We start from the raw sequence: 23,782 nt of genomic DNA on the forward strand, positions 1-23,782 counted from the left end.
GGAGTTGTAGTAGTAATGCGCGCGACCAGCGGAGGGTCTGCAGACGAGATTTTAATGAGACTGGGTTGTCTCTGCTCGCCCGCCTGCCTGCCTGCCTGCCTGCCTGGCTGCCTGGCTGCATGCGATCTGCTAAGCCTTTTTTCCCTTTGGCTACATCGGCGCAGAGCGACACGGCGCGCGCGCGCACGGTGCGTTTGGGTGTCAAAGTGCCAGCGCGCACACACGCACACACACAGACTGACACACACACACATACACACGAGTGTTTTAAATGCTCGCCACTGCTCAGCTTGCTGTGTACAGAATGGGGGTGAGGAAGGGGGGGATTTAAGCAGCGTCTGTTGTCACTGAAAGTCAATATGCTCCATTTTTACACCACAGCTAATGTGTGTGTGAACATTATGTTCAAGTCTCTCTCTCTCGCTCTCTCTGAATTGTGTTTCTGTGTCAGGGGGTTATTGGTTGCCTTTGGCCAGCAGAGAGAGGTGTGTGCTCTTGTGAGCGCGTGTGCACGGTGCCTGGATAATCCTCTTAATGTTAAATTGAGATATAGACTCCAGACAATGGCATCTGCTGCTGAATTACCCCCCACTCAAATACACACACTGACCAGACACACACACACACACACACACATATATATATATATATCCCTCTATCCACTTCCATCCAATACACTTTCTCTCATAGTATCATTCTCCTTTTTAAGTTCTCCCACCACACACCCCGAACACATCACCTTTCACCCTGCTTTTGCAGCTCTACGTTTTATCTTTCCTTCCATCATCCTAAACAGCACTGCTTCCAAAAACACGCGTGTAACGTCGGCTCCGTGACACTAATTCATGTCACTGCCTCCGTGTCTCCACCTCTGTCACAAGCCGCTAACAAAATGGCCTGCAGATAGCTGACAACCCACTCTCCTCTTTATGAGATTATGTCAAACACATTAGGATATAATTAAGACCAAATGTTCTGTTCCCCATGAACACGTGGCACTTTCGCCCGTTGCTCGACCGAATCAGGAGTGAATTGATCGCAGCCGCCGCTGTGTGCAGCTCCCCTGCTGCTCCCCATCAATTCTCCCCAGAATAAGCACCACAACCTAAACTGAGCCCATACCTCAAACGGGCACTCTCAGCAACAGAAGCGAGGGATTCTGTGTGAGGAGGAGCAGGCAGGGTGAGGCAGGGAGAGGTGGAGAAAGGGACGGTGACAAGAGGGGAAGAGATGGAGGGGGGAGAGAGAGAAAAGGTGGATGTGATGGGATTCAGAGGATGGACAGAGATGGTTGAGCGTTGAAGAGGGGGAGCGGGAAAAGCGGCGGAGATTGGGGAAACAGAAAAATGTTCGCCTGATGCACTGCCAAACAGAGCAGAACAAAATTGCTTCCGCTGCCGCCTACCACCCCACACACACACACACACACACAAACACACATATCTCTATCATGATAAATACACTCAAGCACATACATCCTTTCTCTCTTTGTGTAGCGGCTGAATTAATTCCACTACTTTGCTTTTCAAGGATAGACTGCGCAGGGGATGAAAGAGAAGAAGAAGGAAGTGTCGTCTTGTGTGGATGGACCAAAATGGAAGAATAGCACACCTGAGTCCAAGCCAAGCTCTGCGTGTGCATGTGTTTGTGCATGTTGTGCTCAGGCCTCGTTTGTTTTTTCTTTTTTTTTCTCCATCCTGTTCCTGTGTTGAACAGCGAGGGGTGGACAGGATGTCCAGAGCATCTCCACCGCGTGCTGTGTGGCGCTGTGAATGTTGCGACACAGAGGCAGTCATTTAAGCGATGCACACATGAAACCTGCAATATGTCTCACAAGTAAACAGTGTGTGGTCTTTTCAATGCAGACCTCTTATTTGTTTACTGGTATGGACATGGTCGTGGGCACGGTCAAAGAGAAGGTGGTGATTGTGACATTTACAAGGGCTGACAATGTGAATCTGACAGCTTACAAGATGATCAGAAAGCAGACACATAATTTTACCCCTCTAAACGCTTTGGTTGTACTGTCTGCATACGCATGTGAGGCTAAAGGCTGATTTTTTTTTTTTTTTTTTGCTGACACAAGCCAAAAGCTCCGGTCTAGGTTGTTGTATATTCATTTTTTCTTCCAGGGATCTGGAAATTCAAATCGTCAGTAATTGCTGTTAAATGATCTCCTGGGTTTGCTTTTGAAAGACCGCCAGGGATTTATCTTTCAGAAGCAGACGCTGAGATCGCTGACCTGACTGCACCGATAAAGCGCGGGATGCAGAAACCTGTAGAGAGAAAGACAGCCTCACGAGTGCCACCGAACAGACACTGTAGGCCGGAGAAGGCCTCGCTGACACCCTTTAATATGTGTGCTTTTTTTTTTTTTTTTTTTTTAATTTTAGACTTTGTTTGTTGCTCAAAGTCTTTTTTTGTAGTGTTTTAGAGGCACTTTCATAAACTCCGCAGGTTTAACGTGTAGGCAACTGCTGAGACATGAGGTGGCCCTTTGCCGATCACTAGCTGGTCAGATGTGGTGAATCCAGCAATAGGTGAAGCATTTAATGCACAAGGATGCAGCCCCACAAAGGACTGGTGAATGGCCACTTGTGTTTTTGATATGCAAGCTATGGGGGGCATTTGATGATGTCAAACAACAGGTTGGACAGAAGGTGAGTCTGTGTGCCTTAACTTGTATGTGAGCTACTTCTGATAAAACCCACAGGTCAAACTTAATTCTTTCCCAAAGTTGGAAGAGACAATCGACAGTGATTGCTGCTGCAGACTTCACTCCTGCCTGACTTCTTCTGCTGAACTCCACTGGGACTGAGACCTCGTCACTGGCTTTGCGGCAGAAATCAGACCGTTCTTATTCTTGAGCCAGCCGGGCCCCCACCTCCATGTCTGGTCAAGCAGGCTGGCGTTGTTTTGGGGGAACTCGCTGTAACCTACCAACGCTGTTTAAAGGCCTGAACTGGCCTGCAGCATGCCCGTTGGACAGCTTCCCTCATGATAATAGTCTAGAACGTCTTCATGGCCTGGATGAAAGATGTGACCAGATTAAGGACAGGAACAACAGAGGTTTGCCAAAAAGTGAGATGAGATCCAAAAGATTGTGCAAGCAACAGCAAACACCAGAATTTGGTGTCAGAGCACAATTATTTGCAGCTATTTTTGAGTGATGAGTAAATATCTTGGACCCACAGGTGGAGCTTAAATAGACCTTCAGATAGGCAGGGTGTATTTGGTAGATGTGTAGAGTGAGTTTGAATCAGTGCAGCTCACTCTGATTGTCTGAAGCTTGCAGGAAACTGTCTCCCTTGCTCAGCTAACAAACTAAGTTCTCTCCTTCCAGAGGTCCAGAGTTGACTATGCAGTGTACATGAACACTGCTCAGGGCCACGGGAATAGCACATCTGCCATCTTGAAAACGTCAACAAAAATGTAATTTCTCTGAGGAAAGGAGGAAATAATCAGAACATGGTGGCCATATTAGGAACATATAGTGTAATTAGACGGTCTCTTGTTTCTGTGTTGAGTAATTGCCAGGATATTGTCAAAAGAAAACTGTGGAAAAACATGTTTTTTTGTTTGTTTGGTTAAATGGGACCCCGTTGTTAGATAAAGAAGATTTCAATGATTTACAAAATAAGACTTCTATTTTTATGCACTTAGTGGACTAAATGAAAAAAAAAGAAAGTGAAAGTGTATGACATTTGAATTCTCAAGGACAAAAAACAAGAAAGAGGACCTAGGTACAGCCACACACGATGACTCATCGTAGTTACAGTCATATTAAAGGATCAGAGCAAACCATAGGAACCATAGGGTGGACTCTCATGCTATAAAAATGTCTTTTTTTGGGTAAGTGATTATATCACTTGTTTTATTTGGATAGATTTCTGATGAAAAGATCTGACAGAAAAGAGACTAAATCAGTTATTATCAGTTTTAAGAAACATTGTCAACCTTGTGAGCAGTGTAGAACAACAGGAGGACTGTTTCTTTTAGACTTCTGAATTAGGGGGACTGAGATAAGGGAAATATTTTCATTAATTTCATCCTTTGGAGCATAAAAACACTGATGTCGATTAATCCAGTTGGTACATAAAAGCATAGGCTCAATGTTTTGAGTATTTTTCTTTTTTATTTCAGAGAGGAGTTCACTTTCTCATTTTCAGCAAACGGGGTCAGTTTTGCAGTGAAAAGTATCACCATATCAAACCCTACTTTGATTACAGTGGCAGTTATAGCAGGTGCAGGCTATGCACTCTACAAGTATGGTAAGTGATTCTGTATTTTGCTGCTTCCTAATTGCTCTAAATTATATAATTTTGCAAGAGCACTGTTTAGATTAAACTATATACTGTTGTTATTAGAAGTGTGCACTAAGTGCCAGCCAGTCATTTTAAAATATACTGTGCTGTCAAGTGAAACAGTTTTTAACACAATTTATTATAAATAATAGATACCTATGACTGTGAGCTAATGATAGTGTAGCTTATATGACAAAGAATTCATTTAAGACTCAGGATCACAGATCTTCCCAGTGTAACTGCAACAACAAGAATTATTACTGTTGGCCGTTATATTCATATTACTCCTGGCAGTACTGCTACTATGACACTATCCCACCTTGCTGAGTTTGTTATTTTCATAGATGTGGCTTTTCAAAAATATTCTTGAATTTACTATGGTTGTTGTTGTTGTTTGTTTTGTTTTTTTCCAGGAAAGGGAAGACAGGGAAAGAAAGAAAGCTGATGTGTGGATTAGCTTTGACCTCATGTCTGTGAAGAAGAACCAGAAATCATTTTATGGGAAGGAAACGTATAAACCAGACGAGTTCCAAAGATGTAAAAATGCGATTTAGTTGTTTTTAGCTGCATTGTAAAAAATAAAAAAATACAACCACCGTTTCAGCTTTTAACCGGACCAGCACAATAAGCCTTAGAAATTAACAAAAAAAAAAATAATAATTAAACAATTTGACTATGCTAACACATTATTTGTCTGTTTGACACTGTTACATTTGAAATGTTTTCAGTTTGTGCTACAGTACTGATACATGTTAGCTTCATTGTAAACTTCAGTTGATTCTCACAGATGACTTTTCTGGATGATTGTTCAAAGGTTGTTTCTGGTTTAGTTACTGCAGGTAATCAGTCATGTTAGCTACAATAAATACATTATTGTGTAGGTGAATATATTTAACTATGTAATAATTGTTGGAAAGAACAACAGTTGTTAATCTTTGTGACATGAGGTGTTCAAAACTCCACTTTAAAAATGTTACGTAACACAAACAGAAAGTAAAAGATACTATACTTCACCTTTGGATGGACCTCTATAGGGATATCTTTTGCATATATATATTTTTCATACTGGAACACTAAAACTGCATCTCTACCTCTTGGAGACATTTGTTCAAAAACTATTTGCTGCATCTGAATGATAATCAATAATATATGTATGGATGTTTATTATAAACTTATAGGATAAAGCAGACTTCAGACTTTGACCTAGAACGAACAGGGGTTATAAAGACATGTCACATGTTTAGAAACTGTACCAGAGTATCACAGGTGCTCAGTAAAACCACTGCAACGAACAAGAAGCTGGAGAGGATGGATGTAATTCACATGTGAGTACAGTCTGTTGCTTAACTTAATGTGTTCTCTGTATGTACACTACATTCTCCATATTTAGATATGAAATATGTGTTTCCACTTAAGGAAATCAGCGACTGATATTGCACTGATATTTTGTTTTTATCTCAGAAAAAATCTATTTTTGACTTTTGGAAGCGGCACGTCTGTGAAAGCTGCAAATGTATTCATACCAGGAGGTGGAACTTTGACCCTGTTAATAACAGTCTGTCTGTTGATCTACTTGGGATTCGCGCTGTTCAAAAACCTTCCTTCAGGGTAAGTCTACATTTGTTCAAAGCTTTGTCACACCTTCTTTTCTAAAATATGCCTTTAAGTAATCCTCTTTTTTTCCCCCAGTGAAATCACCAAGATACTTATAGGAGTGATCGCGCTGAACGTCACTGATGTGATCAAAATGGACCTGAAGTCTGTGTGTGGATTCAATGCTTTTGTGATAGTGGCACTTTACTTCACGTATGTGAGGAAGGATCCAGGTTCAGATGTCAAGAAGGAAGGAGTTTAACAAGACGACAAATGACAACAAGTCTTGACACCTTCAAGATATAATATTTACATCTGATTGGACTTAGAAGGTGGTTTGAAATTTAAATTTGACAAACAAAACCAAAAAAAAGTTCATGATTCACTGTTGAACTTTGTCGTCTGTTAACGTCTGTTAACAAATGAAAATGAAACCACATTGTGCACAAAAAGAATAGATGTAGACAGTTAACCACATAACTTTGTCTTTGACTTTGTTCTTTTACTGATCATAGCGATAGTGTTGCTTTGTTCTGACTCAAATGATGATCTGTTCCATATAAATATTAAAGCTGGTCACACTCTGGCATGTCTTTTAATTGTTATTATTTGCTTAGTTTTGCTGGGGTGTTTTTTTTTTTTTTTTGAGGAAGAATATTATTTATGACAGGTGAGTTTCTTGAATTAACTGCAGTTTAATCAGCTCAAGCTCAAAATTGAATATCTTGAATCTATTCAAATACATTTTCATGGACTGTCTTTCAAATTTTATGTAGTGCAAATTGCTGTAGTTTTTATTGCCAAAAACCGCCACTTAAAATGATAAGGACAATCTTTTTTATGTTATCAAGCACAAATTATAGGTCCCACATTTATTTTTTATTAAAATAGAAACAAGACTAAAAACACATCATTTGGATTTTTAAGATTTAAGATCAAGAATTACAGTTTACATTTAGTACTCATTCTACTAAATGAATGTGATGTTGTTGGGTAACTTTAAGTAGAATAACAAAAGTAGCTGTAGTGCTGAGACATGAGGCGGCCACTTGCCGATCATAGGCTGGACAGATGTGGTGAAGCCAGCAATAGGTGAAGCATTTAATGCAAGATGTTCTACAAGGATGCAGCTCCACAAAGGATTGGTAAATTGAGGTTGTCTGTGGGACAAGAAAAGAGATTAGCCACCATAGCTTTTGACTTGTCCTTCCTGAAAGGTGTGTACACGTTAACATAGACAGTATAGTGTCAGCCATACTATTACTTTTAAAAGTTTGCTATATTGCTGATGACACAGACGTGTAGAAATCGATATAATTTAAAGATTTGCATATGAGTTTGGCTGTGTGTGATTCTTTAACAACAAAAAGAAATGAATCTCTCCTTGTGAGTTTGTGTTCTCCACTTTCGTCGCTCATCTCGTCTATGGCCGGGTCTTTTTCGAACCTCATACATGCAGTGTCCACTTTGAAATCACTTGGATGAGGTTGTCATAAATTGGCTAGAAGCTGTTTTCTACCTCAAATTGAAAAATTAAATGGCACAAGAATAGAAGTGAGTAGTTTTTTAGTTGTTGTGGTTTATTATAACATTTTCTTTATTATTATGTATTAAGTAGCCTACATGTTAACATACTTCACTTTCAATCTTGCCATAATAACACAAAGTATTTGGTTTCAATAAGATGCCTACCTGTGCCACTAGGATCCTGGCGTTTCAACCTTTACACTCATTTGAACTTTGCTGCCTTCAACTGGAGCTTGTGGTTATGACATGAGAAGTCACCCGTAAGTTCAGTGGGCCTATTATAAACACACAGTAAACGGACACAGTCTGAAGGCAGCATTTATGCAGTGGTGGTGCTGATCTAAGGTGATGGGTGCTGCATGTTGAATTCCTTACTTTTTGCTGCGTGCCTCTGACTGCTTTCCTTTCCACAATTCCTGAGGACCATGGGAATAGCACATCTGCCATCTTGAAAACGACAACAAAAACGTAATTTCTCTGAGAAAAGGAGGAAATAATCAGAACACGGTGGCCATATTAGAAACATATAGTGTAATTAGACGTTCTCTTGTTTCTGTGTTGAGTAATTGCCAGGATACTGTCAAAGGAAAACTGTGAAATTGAAATAAAGAAAAAGGAAAAACATGGGTTTTTGTTGTTTGGTTAAATGGGATCTCATTGTTACATAAAAAGGATTTCTAACGATTTAAAAAAATAAGACTTCTATGTTTATGCACTTAGTGAACTAAATGAAAAAAAAATGTGAAAGTGAAAGTGCATGACATTTGCAGTCTCAACGACAAAAAACAGGAAAGATGATCAAGGTACAGCCACACCTGATAACCCATTGTAGTTAGTCATCAGGATCAGAGGAAACAATAGGAACCGTAGGGTGGACTCTCACGCTATAGTGATTATATCACTTGTTCTATTTCGATAAATTTCTGATGATAAGATCAGACAGAAAAGAGACTAAATCAGTTATTATCAGTTTTAAAAAACATTGACAACCTTGTGAGCAGTGTAGAACAACAGGAGGATTGTTTCTTTTAGACTTCTGAATAGGGGGACTGAGAAAAGGGAAATATTTCTCAAGAAAGAAGATTAACAAGAAGAGGTGAAAGATGACAAATGACAACAAGTCCTGACACCTTCAAGATGTAACATTTACATGTGATTGGACTTAGAAGGTGGTTGGAAATTTAAATTTGACAGACAAAACCAAAAAACGTTTATGACTCACTTTTGAACTTGAATGTCGTTTCACATAAATGTCATTCAGTGCAGTCAGTGTACCGAAAGCAAAAGTGTTCCAAACGTCTTGCGTCTACAGTGTAGAAGGGAACATGTCTGTTTGTTAACAAATGGAAATTAAATCACATTGTGCACAAAAAGAATAGATGTAGACAGTTTACCACATAAGTTAGTCTTTGACTTTGGTTCTTTTATATATCATAACGATAGTGTTGCTTGATGATCTGTCCAAGATAAATATTAAAGCCTGTCACACTTTGACAACATGCCTCATCAACCTGCCCAGTCGTTATAGCCTGCATTCCTTCCTGATTGAACAATGCTCCAACCTGCCTATGATGCCTCTTATATTCTCAAACTGTCATGTAACATAATCAGCTATATCTTGTATTTCTTATTGATGCTACATAAATAAAATTTAATTGATTTGTCATTATTTGCTTAGTTTTGTGGGGGTGGGAAAATTATTTGTGACAGGTGAGTTTCTTGAATTAACTGCATTTTAATTAGCTCAAACTTTTGTATTTTGACGATATTAGAACAATCACACAGGATGTACAATTCAGTACAGTCCTTCTCAGTTCCATCCATTTAAACCAAAACAAAACAACACATATATGAAGACCTGGGCCGTGTGAAGAGCTTCATAAAAAAAAAAAAACTGGTTCTGCTACATCCTAAAGAAAGCGTTTCTTGACTCAGAGTTTCGACTGTCATAAAAGGTTTACGCTGTACCATTTACATTGTCATTTACCAAATGCAACAACATAAATAAAATGAAATAAAGAAAAAAAAAGGTTTTGTCAAGATGATGAATCCATCATCCATCTGTTACTGTTGACATGATAACTTTCAGTATGTTTTTTTCTTCCTTGTGAAAATCAGGATCTTATATAGTAGGGATAGTTTTGTGATTGGAGTTTTCCTTACTGTACATCTATGTAGAATTTTGCATTGATTCACATTCATGTAGTACTCAGTGTACACTTTCACATTCATGTAGTACTCAATGTACAATGTACTGAAAGTGTCCGTACCTTGTGCCTTCTCTGTGCAACATTCCAGGTTTTGAAGAGAAACCAAAAGCAAAGCGTCCATGTGATGCTGTTGGGTAACTTTAAGTGGGAGAACAAAAGCATCCTTTGAATATAAGTCATTCGATATACATCACATGCAACAAAAGGAAGGAGCGCATTGCTGAGAAAACACTTTGACTGCACAGAAAGTACATTTCAAGGTTCCCATGGATGCGTAAGTTATTTTTTTTTTTACTAATTGTAAATGAAAATTTGTAAAGAAAGAAAGAGCAAGAGAAGGATTTGTCTCTAAAGTACTTCAGCTGCTCAGTTTAACTTATAAATGATGATGAGCACTGTGTAACCAACTGAGAGAAGGGAGCATTTCTGATTAATTTGTGACACTGATGGGAGCACACACAACTGCTGATGTCAAATAATCTAGTTAGCACAGAGAAGCCTACATTTTTTTTGAGTGTGTCGCTTGTTTATTTTAGAAAGGGGGTTTCATACACTACTCCATCTGGGGGTAAGGCGTCTGCGGAATCTGTGAGCATATCAACCCCTGTAGTTGTAGCTGGAATTGCGGCAACTGCTGCAGTCGCAGCTTATGCGATTTCTGGTAAGTTGTCAAAGATTTTTATTTCTAAATATTGTATGGGAAGTGTAACACACCCAGTTTCAGGTTTCTTAGTGGGTTTTTTTTGTTTGTTTGTTTTTGTTGTTGGATTTGCAGGTAACAAGACAACCAGTTCCACGCGAAATGAGACAACCAGGTCCATATGTTACCACACAACCAGTTCCGTGGAAAAGAAGTAGCACAGCAGCATATACTGTATCTGAAACTGCTCCAACAGCTAGGTAGTATGTCCGGAACAGACATTATGAAAGTACCACACCCTGTCTGCTAATCTGATTATTTTCATTAGTTGCTGCTGTAAAAGCACTTTAGTGTATCCTTGAATAATAATTCTCCCTGTTTTTCCAGAGATATCACAAACAATGTCAAAACGGAAACGGAAGTTGATGTGTCAATTGGACGAATTTGGGATACAGCTGACTGTAGGTCTAGGAGGAGGAAGCAGATACCAGCTGAAAAGAGAATAAGAAGACAAATTCCAAATACATAATGATTTAATTGGACTGGCTACACTGTAAAAAAAAAAAAATAATGCTGTTTTGTATTTTAATCAAATCAACATAATGTGTTTTAAAATGTGGACTAACATATATATTTTGATTTTGGGAAACATGTTGATTTAATAAACAAAGGAACTCTGTTACTATTTAAATTTTAATGCAGAGTACTGGAAATGATTAATGAAGAAAAAACATCACTTCAGATAATATCAGCTGTGACTTCCTGTTGTTTGCTGGAGACTCAAATTTATCCTGAAAATTCTTCAACCTCCAATGTAATGACTTGAATTGTGAGAATCTGCCTTTGGGGCCCTACAATAAAAACAAGTTTGAAAAGTGTGACTGTGTTTTCACATTTATGTCTCCACAACATGTGCTGAACCAGGACACAGAATGAAACAACAGCTGGTTTCATAGAAAAGCAACTTTAATGAGTCGAGTTCAATCTGCAGATTTCTCAACTCTGACATCAGAGCACAAATATTTCACAGATAGAAGACGGACTGAGCTGCTGACCAAATACACATCAACTGTGTTTATGTGCTTGTGAAGCTTTCAGTCTAAAAACATGTGACTAATGAAGAGCTACAGACTTCAATTTTAAAACAGCTGCTCCAGAACAGTTACGTTGTCCTGGTTGAAAGTGGTGTGTGTATGTATGTGTGTGTGCGTGTGTTGAGTTTCCTGGTCGGCTCAGCTGTGACTGGACGATGGAGGACCGGTCTGAGCCGGTGCTATCCCATCAGGTTGTGAGGACGGATCTGAGACAGGAACAGAGGAGGAGTGTGTCATTATATGCGTGTGGGATCCGATCAGAATAACAGAATATTAAACCTTTAACAAGAGTAAAAAATACTCACACATGCCATTGGGAGCTCCAGGGTGTCGAGGGGCCATCGGCTGGGCGTTTCCTCCAGCAGGCATCATCCGATTAGGAATGGACTGGCCTGAAGAAGAAGAAAAGAGTTGAAGAGTTTGCACACAATATGTGTCTGTGTAATATAAGGGTTAAACTGAACTGTGGGTGTGTCATTTCTTGGGAGGCCTTTTGATTCATGTTGTGTTTGTGTCCAGACCTGAATGCTGCATTGTGTAACCCGGCTGCCCCTGCTGCTCCCTCTGCTGGCGAACCTTCATCTCTGCCTGCTTCAGCTGCTCAGTGTGGAAAGTCTGTCTCTCTGTCAAGAGCTGCTGCCGCTGCTGCTCCAGCTGCATGACGCACAGAATTGAAGTATCATTTATATGAGTTAGACATGTTCTGTAGGGTTTATAACCAGAAGCAGTAGTAACATGACAATGAGCAACACAAGGCGTAGTCATAATAAGTTTCATTGGCCTTGGTTTGCGCTGACATTATGTTCACTCACAGCCTCTTTCTCACGATCCATGATGGTCTCCAGCTCTTCAAAGTGCCTCAGCTTAATTTCCAACTTCTTCATCTGGGTCTCCACCAGCAGAGCCACCAGGGACTTGATCTTCCTCTCTTCTACTGCGGCCAAATGCTGCAAATGCACAAGCATAACGGTGGAGATTGTTAGAGGATGAAGTAAGAAGTAAACCAACAGCATAAACAAGTACGAGCCTAGTAACAGTGGGTGTTTCTGACAGTAAGTTAAATTAAAGATGAAAACACAGGGGGAGTTGGGGAAGTATGAGAGGGGGATACGTCAGAAAAACCTTTCAAGTGCTTCAAGGTTTATGTTGTTGATAGAACTATTTCTATCACAGTAGTTGGCCTTGGCTGTGGGCGGTAACACCTCTTTGCCAGTATCAGTAAATGAAGACAAAGCAAAAGCGTGGACTTAAATTGCTTCCTTTAGTGGGACTGATTTACTATGATACGAGAATCAGGCTAATTAAAGTAGATTTAATAAGCGCTTATTAACAGTAAAGTAAGATCCATATCGCTATCATATTAGGCTACATCTGAGAGCTGATTGGCTTAGTTTAGCACAAAGAAAGGGAATAAAGCGCAAGGCAAGGGAGTGTCCAAGTGGTCTCAAAGATGGTGCCTGTTCTGGTTGCTAAGAGACAAGTGACACAGCTTTATGTTCACGCGATTGGTCCGTTCTCTAAGCGAGCCGGCGGGCGGGCGGGCGGGCTTTACCTTGGCCTTTGTGGCAGCTGAGGACAGAGCAGATGCTGCTGCCGTGGCAACGCTGCCGTCCACCAGATCCAGCTCCATCACTCTCCCTCCCTCGTCCCCTTCTACCTCCCGCCGGCCTATGCTGTCCTCGTCGTCTCCCCTTCCTGGAACGCGAAACGAATTTTGTTAACACTGGATGTTGTGCGCATATACACACACTGTGCATATTTAATATATTGTACATAGTAACGTACCATCTCTGTCCTCAGAGAGTATGTTTTCAGGATGTTCTCTTTTGATTAGTTCTGCCTCCATTTTTGCCCCGCTGGTCTCCACCTTGAGCCCATCCACCCTTGAAGGCACCTGAAACACGTTCAAATATACATGTACACAAACAAACTCGCACGGGAGACAATAACAAAAACATGTAATACAAACTTTCTCTAAGTGCTATTTAATGCATTACCTGAAGGGGATTAGAGTTTGACTCCAGTTTTTCTGGATCCATTGACTCTATAAAACAGAGAAAAAAAAGAAGGGGTTACATTACAATTACATGATTAATGAAACTGAATTATGTAATTACATGTGTGTGTATTTCAGTGTATTTACCTGGTTTTTCTGGCTGGTTGGACGTTTCAGAGGCTTTATCCACCGATTCTTCTTGCACTCTGGAAAACTCCTCTAAAGACAAAGATAAACTGTCACCACACACATTTCCATTTTTCCACGTGCTATACCGTAGCTTAGATGACAGTGAAATCAACCCAGTTTTTTTTAATCTCACCCAGTGCGGCCTTAGCTGCAGCCGACGCCACTCGAGGATCCACTACAGATGCCAGGAAGGCCACAGTGCTCATAACAGGGTTCTCCGATTGGCTGAAAGGCACGGGCTGATACGCCAGAGGGCCCAGAGAAGCCGAAGAGTCCTCCAGGTAGGGGTCCTCGATCGGCAGACGAAGGAAGTGAAGGATACATTCGTCCTGCGTCCTGGAGCCCACGTGCTCCGATACTTTGTTCCAGTCGTCTCTGTAAACCTCTAAGGCCTGAGAGGCAAAGAGGAAGACAGATGATTAGATACTTCAGGGCTTTTGTAAAAGATCCCATAAATCAAAAATAACCCTTTTCCAGTTTCGGAAAGTAGTGAGTCATGTGTAAGGCCTGTAACAGGAAGATGAAAAAAAAAAATGTCTTACCTCTAATAGCAACAGTGTCTCCTGCTCTGTCCATTCCCTTCCTGCATTCGCTCCTTTAGTCTGTGGCAAAAGTCATAACTGTTTAAGAATAATTTTAATGACATTTATGACAATTTATACCAGAAATTGATTTAAAAAGGCAGCTGAATATAAGGTAACTGCACAAAATAACATTAAAATAATTCATGTCACATTCATGCATTACAGAATATAGCTAGAAACATTTAGACTAAATCATGATGCGATGGTTGGGCCACACACATCATACATGGATGTTATTTTCTGCATTTTTATACTGTTATTTTGGGAGACCTTAGGGTGCTTCTTGGCGTAGATGTCAGAGCGCAGACCAAAGTTCTGGCAGTCTGAAGGTTTGTCTCTGCTCTTTTCTGGGAAATACAACATGTGCTGCGAGGCCGACACCTGCGAGGACAAATGCGGATGTCAAGAGTTCAGCGGGGCGTGTTTCAAATGATTCAAACGCTTTAAAATTTGTTTGTGCCGAGCAGAAATCGTGAGCCCCGCGTGACCTCAGCAACACAAACCTGTAGGGGCTTGTGTTGTAGGGGTGCCAGTCCAGATGGCGTGTCAGCCAGTACGTTGAAATGAGGGGTAGGTGGAGGGCCCATGGGGAGAGGTCTGCTCTCTGCGTCCACCTGGTAGTTAATCAAACCCCACTGCTCCAAAAACGCATGAACCCTGGAGACAAAGGATATTTTGATCTTCATATTAATTCCCATCTCTTGCAGCAGCAACTGCCTCCACAGATGATGGGAAAGTAGATACACAAAGAAACAAGCATATTGCAATTAAAAGTAGCTTTAATCTGAACTCTAATTAACGACACCACATGTTCCTTCCCAACATTAACAGATTTTATTTTCTAACACATTCGCACAGCTGAACGCCCACATTCGGCACTCAATTTAGCAGATACAGCAGACTTGGCATGACAGCGAACGCCCACACACTAAAGTTATACCTCATGACAGCACAAACGTCTCCAGTCAGGTTGCGCCTGCAGGACGTTGAACTGAGGTATTCCTGGGGGTTGAGGCGGTACGTGTCGATCATGAAGTTACGATATGCCAGGTAGCTGCAATGCAAAGGAAAGATCACACCGAGGGATTATTATCCACCCTCAGAGTTAACGGTAATGTCTGAATGCCAGCGGTACTCACATTTCAGGAGATTTTGATTTGTTCTTTCCATTGAAGAATTCAGGCAACGCACGTTTCTCTATTGAGTGAATGCTGGAGAACATGTACAGAAAGGTTATCCATGGGTTAAGGTAAAATCATGACAATGGTATAAACTAGTGAAAAATAACTTTAGCATCAGTGTCAGCGCACATGCGTGACCGTTCACCTGTTGTAATTAAACCAAGACGTGTAGCTTGGTATTATAATATGATGAGTTTGTTCTGTGATGCTGTCCTCTCCCTCTGACAGACGAGGGATCTCTGCTCTTCCATCCTCATCTTCCTAGACACACATATACACAGAGAGTAATGTTAATATACGTTCCTACAATTACATGGATCCTCCACTTGCTAAAAGTTTTAACTGGGAAAATGAGAAATAGTTACCCTTCCTGGAAAATCATCCTCTTGCTCGTCTGGAAGAGAAACAGAGAAGTGCATAAACACAAATAAGAATAGAACTAGGTGGGTGGTACATGTATAAGTAACATCCAAACGAATTCCAGGTCCAAAGGTTTCCCAGCAGAACATTGCCACAAGATGGTCAATGTTATTCATTTCTCCTATCAGTGGTCATAATGTTATGTCATTTACCATAGCTCATGCAAACTTACCTAGGTCAGCCATAGTTCCTCCTTTCACTGGAGTATTCTCACTGTCTTTCTTCAGATTCACTACACAGACAGAGGAAGAAATTAAAACAACAGAAACGCAGCATATTTAAACAACTTGTGACTTTTACACATTTTGTGCGAGTTGAGCCCTGAAGTGTTTTACCATTCTTGGGTAGTACGACCTCCTCCATGTTAGGCACAGGAGTCGGGTCTTCCATGTCTTTGGTCAGGTCCTCTTCTGGCTCTTCCTCCTGTTGTCCGCGCCTCCTCCTATGAGCGAACACAAACAAATCAATCAATTCTGAAACATCGCACCATTATGCAAAACCAAAACCCTGTTTGGAAGAAGCAGTAATGTCTTACCCCTTCTTTCCTTTCTTCCTGCTTTCAGTGGAGGGAGGAGAGGGGGATCGTCTTCTCTTTTTTGAGGGATTAGATTTTGAATCCTGCGTATTCAGACAGAAGGAGAAAAGTTTAAAAAAAAAATCCACAAGAGAAGGAATGTGCAACTTTAGAGAACAAGTTTCATCAGGAGGGGAAGTGGATTTATCTAGAAATCTAAAAGTCATCATCAGAAAAAACAAAAGACTACACAACAAACAAAAGAGTCATCTCAAAGACTGATAATGTTTAACTGTGTTATATAATAATTACAAACTCTGGAGACCAGCAGCCTCCACAGCTTCACACAAACCTGGTTGTCTTGAAGGTGAATACGCTGACGGAAGAAGACTGGCGCGTTCCTCTCATTTACGTAGTAGTCTTCCTCATTCATCCACTCATTGAAGACATCTGTGTCCAGAACCCAACCAGCGTGGACCTAAAGCACACACAGCCATACAACAAGAATATTTTTAAGTTTCACCAACATATACCATATTATAGAACACCAGTACGAATTGGCGTTGGTACGCAAATAACTGTTGAATTTATTTTGACGTTACTGTATATAAATGGTATAACTGGATGTTTCCTCACTAACCCTCAACGGCCTTTCTAGTTGTGGTGGCTCTTCAACTTCTCCTTCAACATCACTCGAGGACAGCCAGCTGTCATAACTGTCATGAAGAGACAAGAGAGGTCACAGTCAAGGATTTCATATTTTGTCGTTTAGTGAGTACCTGTGTGTGTGTGTGTGTGTTCGCTCATGCATTACCTGTCGGGGTGCATGCCCCAATGTACCAAGACATCTGTGTCTTTACGCATGACAGGACGCATCCACTCATCTGAAAAATAGATAAGCCAAGTTAGTACTGGAAATGATAACATTAGCAATCACACGTTTGCAAACAAACTGTCCCTGACCTTCTTCTGCAGAAGGAGGTGAGGCACAGACGTGATGACTGGCAAGCGTGCCGTCCTCTGTAAGGGTGCCCTGTAGAAGGACAAACTGCGAATGAATAGACTGAAATAGAACTGCATTATCAGAACTACACTGTGCCAATTTATTGTTACTCCTGTACACTCAATGCGAGCGTATCCTCCGTCTAAACTACCTCTAACTCTCTATGTATTTGTCTCACATACACAACGCTGCTAATCAGTCAAACATTTACACTCACTCTAACTCAAACTGTTAGTCTGCTTATTAGTCAGCGCTGCTCTGTGTTTTTGTGTAGTGTCTTTATATAAGTGCATTATCTCCCAAGTGATTTGTACTGTCTGTAATGCATTGTTTATCTTTGCACCATCTCCCATTCTTGCACTGTTGGTCTACACTGTCTGCACGGTTTGCATTGTTTGGTATTGTCTGCATAAGCTTGCACATGCGCACTGTATGCTCAGTCCCTTGTATTTTACTTCGTCCCTATGTCTTCATGTAGCTTCGTGGTCTTGGAGGAACGTCCTCTCATCTCACCATGTACTGCACCTACTACATATGTTAGCACTTTACCTGGTGTTTGATGATGATTCCAGCCAGTCTGCTAGTCAGCTCTGGATCCAATGTAGGGTCCAGATATACCACGGGAAGGGACATGCAGCTGTTCTGTTGTCAGAAAAATTAAAGTGGAAATCCAATTAATGGAGAGTTCATGTGTGCGTGTGTGTGTGTGTGTGTGTGTTTGGATGTGCGTAGTCGTTACCTGCAGCAGCGTCTTTTCAATCATTTCAAACATCTCCACATTCCTCTCAGTTCTTGACGGATTCTGCAAGTCAAACCTTCGCCTTTGAGGAGGAGTAAGGTGATATTAAGAGACAGTTAGGTGGAATCAAACAAACATCGCACAGTTCTGTGAAATGGCAAAGACACAGTAGCATTGCTACCCACCAGCCCTGTTCAGCCTTGAACTTGTAAGCAGTGCCGAGAATGTGGCAGAGTCCACCACCTGGCCGCAAGTCCAGGAAGCACTGAGCCTGGAAATAAATAAATTGTCAGATTAACACTGTTCTGGTGTTTCTTTTGTTCAGCGCGTTTTTCATGACAAATCTGAACGTCCTATTCCTCTTTGCAACATCAACTAAAAATATTCTTGTTGTGCTTTTACTCTTTTCAACTTCAACTGTTAAGATTTGGAGAATATAGGCTAGTATTTACCACTACTGCCGTCAAGTTAATCAAATAAACTATTTATCAAGTTAACACAAACATATAGTGATGGCAATCCCTTTTAAAGCACAAAAACATTACAGCAACGTGAATATTGGATTTCGAGAGTCTTGAAGATAATTAAGAGCCACAGAACAACATTAAGTCCTACAACAATAAAGAGAAACAGCTGAAGAGGCAGACTCACTGGCAGTTTGGTGAGTGCAGGACTGGTAGCTTGTCGACCGAAGGCATCCTCTTGGAACTGGAGGAGCTGTAAGGTGACTGCAGCCAGAGTCTGACAAGATGGGGCATCCACCAACACATGCTAACAGACACATACACACATTTTAATGAGAAGGGAATCATTTTTACTCGTCCTGGTTAATTATAATCTATTAGCTTTCTGCATTTTACCGACAATCTAAGCAGCTGCATTTATGGAGCATCAATGCCCAAAACGGAATTACATTTGAATATATATATATTTTTGTATCTTACAATAAATATGTACAGCTGTGTGACTTTCCACACATCTTGTTAGCCGGTGTAAACGTAACATTGTCCAGCATGAGACGTTTGTTTACAGTGTTAGCTATCGGTCTGGCTAGCAGGGGGCGGCTAGCTTGTTAGCTTTCTAGTTAGCCAAGTACCTTTTTGTAGTGCTTCCCGATCCACTGCCGCACCACCTCCAACTGGGCTAAAGTATCCGGACTCTCCCAGAACCTAGCGGACGGGCTGCTGTCCTTTTTTCGGTGTGCGAGTGTCCCGGAGCTGGCTTGGCTTGTCCCGTGAATCCCGAGGTTTGTTCCTCCGGACATTGTGGCCATTATAAAGTGAGATTAATCTCAAACGGGGGAACAAAACTGGCTAGCGCGGTCGCTAGCGTTCTCGTTCTCGCTGTGTCTCGCGATACGTAACGTGATCGTTGAAATTCTGTTTTTTTTGTTGTGGTTTAATTTAAAATATTGATTTTTTCCTCCCCATTTATTTGTGCGTTTTTTTTTAATTATTATTTCTAAACGTCTAAATTAAATATTATCGCATACGTAAAATAATACCCGTATGTGTTACGACCAATGGTTACGACTCAAGACCTTTATTTTGAAGTGTAACAGTAGAAGGAAATAACATCGCAAGAAATGACACCAGAAGTGAAGTAGTGACACTGGTTAGTGCATTTGGAATCTAATGCTCTACTTCGAAACTATGTTTCGATTAATAATTCAGATATGAATTTATATACGGTTGAATTACTCGTTTATGTCACTTGTTTTGTTTCAGCAATTTCCGGTGCGTGGCGTTATTGCGACAGTCAGATTAAAGACAAAAACAAACTCCCGTGCAGCTGACTGTTTCTCACATTGTAATGTGGCGGGTTTTTTTCCGCCTCCTTTTATAACCGTACGTCTGCATGCACTCGCTAACACAGAAACATTATCTCATGTCATCCTAGGCCCTGCAATCCAATGGGAGTCCAGGGTCTGACCACCTACGTGGAGGGGAACAGATCTTTCTTCCAAGATGAGAAGTTCAGGGACAGTCGCCTGGTGATTGACGGCTGCAGTCTGTATTACCGCCTGTACTTCAGCCACGGGTTAGATCAGCAGCATGGAGGGGACTACGATGCGTTCACTGTCCTGCTCGCCAAGTTCCTCTCTGCGTTGGCAGAATGTAACATCCAGCCATACGTGGTCCTGGATGGAGGTAAGGATGATATAGAGTTGCAGCATACTGAAAATATGAACTCTGTCAGTTCATAAATATATGTGTTTCATATTAATGATTCTCGGTCATTATTTTCTGTTAACACTATGCAATTCGAAGAGGGAAATACTTTCAGATTTCAATTTTAATTGTCAAAGCTATTCACAGCCACCAGACAATCATCCCATTGCTTCAAATTTAGAAGTCCTAACTCGTTTTTTCTTTCATTTGGTTAAAAGTTACATCATCTCTTTAACACAGGGTACGTTTAAACATACCTTTAATCTCTGTTGTTCCCTTTTAGTGTTTCAGTGTTGTTTTTTTAATCATTATAAGGCATGGATCCCAGTGACAAGAAGTTTGCAACTCTGCGGCAGCGTATGCAGTCCAAGATAAAGGAGGCAGACAGTCTCTCTCATGGCCGCAGCGGCAGTGTTCTCCCCATCCTCACAAGACAAGTCTTCATTCAGGTCCTCATCCAGAGAGGAGTCCCGCTGGTCCAGTGTCCAGCTGAGGCTGACAGGGAGATTGCGTGTTTGGCACACCACTGGAAGTGCCCAGTGCTGAGCAGTGACAGTGACTTTTATATCTTCGACCTTCCAGGTGTGTGCACCGATTAGATTTTTCTCTTTGACGAGGATCGCAATGTTTTGTTGTAACATCACAAACTATTTGTTTAATTTCGTTTCCTCATCTTAGGAGGTTACTTGCCATTCCAGTTTTTCCATTGGACCAACCTTAATGGGAAAGCCTCTAACCGCTACATCTCAGCTCGGCTCTACACCACCAGCAGGCTCTGTTCAATATTTGGGAGCATGTGCAGTGACTTGCTCCCCTTGAGTGCTGTCCTGAGCGGCAATGACTATGGTGCTCCAAAAGAAGCTGAAGCAGTCCGTGCTCTGTTAGAAGAGAGTGGATGGTGTGGCGCTGGTGGCAGGGGTAAAGGTAGAGCACCCATGTCCCGTATCGAGAGCATCCTCCTTTGGCTGTCCAACTTTTCACATTTGGGAGATGCCCTAGAGGAATTGGGCATGCTAATGGAGAACGAAAGTGGTAGGGGAAAGAGAGGACACATGCCTCAGCTGAGTCCACAGCTGTGGGCCGGTATGGAGGAATACCACATCAGCCCGCAAAGCTCTCTGGCTCGTTGGTTCTCTGGAGGTGAGACACCTCCAGGAGTGCAGACATCTGGAGTAGCGCAACTGCCAGATTGTCTGTCGCTGGCTGCAGCACAGGGCCTGTTGTCTCCTTTTGTGGTTGATGCTTTGGTGATGCGCAGGGTCATGCTTATCGCACAGGTGGAGAACAGTAAGCAAGCCAGCAGTCACAGCAGTTCTAAAGCCATACGCCAGGCTATATATGGGATATTACTGCAGAGACCGCAAGACAGTGTTGGTCAAGGACGAGGTGGAGGTGCACACCAGGTGAGCACAAGAGGAGGGCGAGGGCGAGGAGGAAGGGGGAGGGGAGGACGGGGACAGGGCATGGAACAAGCTGCTAGTGCACCTACAGGACAGGCTCAGGTCAGCACTCCCATCTATGTGGAGGAGTATGACCGTTTGGACCTGAACTTGAAGAAAAATGAAGTGGAAGCACATCCACCGGGAAACCATATACAGCTGGCTAGACTAAGTCAGGTGAACATTCTTCAGTATTTACAATTTCTATAAATTTGGGTACATACATTTCTAAGAAATTGTCCAAATGATTTAAATGTCAGTTCCAGTGTTGTTTATCCATTTTATCCAGACTCCTGTGGCAGTGCGACTTGGTGTCCTGTTTGAAGTCTTGGGAGTGAAGCAGTCTTCCCTGGCTGCCGCTCCCCTCCATCTCCAGTTGGCCGTGGCAGTGACAGGGTTCTGGCTGCGCGAGGCCAATCCCTCACAGCTCAAGCTGCAGGCTTTGGTGCTAGGTATGGTTTATGGAGAGCTGTCCTGGAGCAACCAGCCTGGAGCTACCCACAGCCGAGACGCTGGTTAGTTCTGCTGTATCTCACATTGAGTTCCACAAGGTTGGAAAGACTAAAATGTGCCGCCTAAAAGTAATTTTCTACTGTCAAAAATTCCAGTCCCACAGCTTAACTGGGCCGCAGAGCGTAATGTGTGGGCAAAGCTGGATCAGCAACGCTTGAGACCAGGGAACAGACGGGCTGTGGATGTCAGTGTGGCTCACAGTTTCAGCCAGTGGCAGAGCTGCCTCTGGTGCGCACTGTGTCTCAATCAGCTATTGCTGCTGCCGCTGCCTGAACTGCAGCTGTCATGGTAACATATTTTTTATTCATTTATCCACATTTGACCCAATGACAAAAGAAAATCTCACTTATACCCTATATCTGACTATACAGGAAGTTTTACGTGCAAAACATTTTGATATAAATGTCTCTGGAGCTTAAGTCGGCATTAAACACAATAGTGTAGGTTCTGTCTTAGAACATTGAAACTGCATAAAAATAACTCTCCAAGGTAACTTGTCTCCAGCAGATTATATTGCTAAAGAAAAATTTAAATGTGCTTTTCTAATATGGTTGAATCAGTTGACATCAGTTTTACTGAGAGGTTGGACAGAGTGTAAACTAATCCAACGTATCTGCAGGTACCGCTGCGGGAAAGTGAAAAACTGCATTGCTTGACTTCCTTTTTTTGTCATTTGTTTGCCTCCCTCTCCCTCCCCGTGTCTCTCAGGTTGTTCAGTGGGACGCTGGTGCACGGCCTCTTCCGGTACCTGAAAGCAGGCAATGCTGCCGAGTCCCTGCTAGTTGGAGGATCCTCTTCTGGACGATTGTACCACTTCCTGATGTATGCTGTGAGGGACTGCAGCTCCAGAGACTATCCCCCCTCTGCGGCATCAGGGGGGAGGAGTAGGAGAGGCAGAGGCCGGGGAAGGGGAAGGGGAGGACGAGGACGAGGACGAGGGGGAGGTGGGAGAGGGGCTCGGGGAAGGGGGAGAGCCACTGACGAGATAAACAACAGGTTTGCTCTCCTCATGAGCGAGGAAGAGTCTGATGATTATTGACAGAAGGCAGACTGATGTAAAACGCTTGCTTGGTGCCAAAAGAAGGGGCGGGGGGGGGCATGCTACATGCTCAAACCCTAGCAATATTAACCACTGTGTAGAACAGTACTGCACTAATTGAACCTCCAACAAAGCTTTTTATGTTCAGATTACCATTTTCTCAAAGTAACTTTACCGTAATTAATGCAAGTTTTTCAGTCTCAGTTTTGTTCAGTCATGTCAACAGTGAATGTAGAGATTCTTATTTTAAAAATCTCTGTTTTCCAGGATGTTGAATGGCAGCTAGTGTCAACGTAACGATCAAATTGATGTAATTTAATGCCTTAATATCCATGAACTTGGTGCTCTCAAATTGTGTGGCGATTTTTTAACATGAAATCTTTTTTATAAAATGATCACTTTCAGCCGTTTTAAAGCTTGTAATTACATCATGACTGAAAATAAAATATTTACGCATTCTTTTTATACAGCAGAGTATTACCAAAGCATCAATGTTAAATAAAGCACACACTGAAAGTTTTCCGACACCTTCTGCATTTTGTTCACCTTTAAAATGGATTTCTATTTTTTTGTAAGTCAACAACCCACAATGACAAAACAAAAAGATTGGTTTTTTTGTAGATTTA

General features: G+C 41.7%; 2 protein-coding genes across 3 annotated transcripts; one reads left to right on the forward strand and one right to left on the reverse strand.

The window, feature by feature from the left end:
* Positions 1-11,221: 11,221 nt before the first annotated feature.
* smarcc1b (SWI/SNF related BAF chromatin remodeling complex subunit C1b) lies at positions 11,222-19,358 on the reverse strand. Its single transcript, XM_084563459.1, has 28 exons — positions 19,091-19,358; positions 18,646-18,765; positions 18,180-18,265; positions 17,995-18,076; positions 17,805-17,897; positions 17,216-17,285; positions 17,067-17,136; positions 16,893-16,968; positions 16,605-16,730; positions 16,274-16,356; positions 16,074-16,180; positions 15,911-15,970; positions 15,684-15,712; positions 15,464-15,579; positions 15,277-15,348; positions 15,078-15,191; positions 14,641-14,794; positions 14,408-14,518; positions 14,096-14,155; positions 13,687-13,945; positions 13,512-13,583; positions 13,366-13,412; positions 13,154-13,262; positions 12,921-13,063; positions 12,181-12,315; positions 11,890-12,022; positions 11,674-11,760; positions 11,222-11,574 (listed from the first exon to the last, which is right to left on the reverse strand). Exons 1-28 carry the CDS (start codon positions 19,265-19,267, stop codon positions 11,507-11,509), a joined length of 2,859 nt encoding a protein of 952 aa, XP_084419585.1. The 5' UTR covers positions 19,268-19,358; the 3' UTR covers positions 11,222-11,506.
* aste1b (asteroid homolog 1b) lies at positions 19,147-23,780 on the forward strand. 2 transcript variants are annotated; one of them, XM_084563461.1, is made up of 7 exons: positions 19,147-19,240; positions 19,894-20,144; positions 20,481-20,747; positions 20,844-21,781; positions 21,894-22,119; positions 22,213-22,405; positions 22,826-23,780. In XM_084563461.1, exons 2-7 carry the CDS (start codon positions 19,907-19,909, stop codon positions 23,154-23,156), a joined length of 2,193 nt encoding a protein of 730 aa, XP_084419587.1. In that variant the 5' UTR covers positions 19,147-19,240; positions 19,894-19,906; the 3' UTR covers positions 23,157-23,780. The 2 variants fall into 2 exon arrangements, with proteins under 2 accessions (XP_084419587.1, XP_084419586.1); XM_084563460.1 differs by lacking the exon at positions 19,147-19,240 and adding an exon at positions 19,549-19,608.
* Positions 23,781-23,782: the final 2 nt, after the last annotated feature.

The sequence above is a fragment of the Chelon labrosus genome (assembly GCF_963514085.1).
Source record: "Chelon labrosus genome assembly, chromosome: 16".
Lineage (NCBI taxonomy): Eukaryota > Metazoa > Chordata > Actinopteri > Mugiliformes > Mugilidae > Chelon > Chelon labrosus.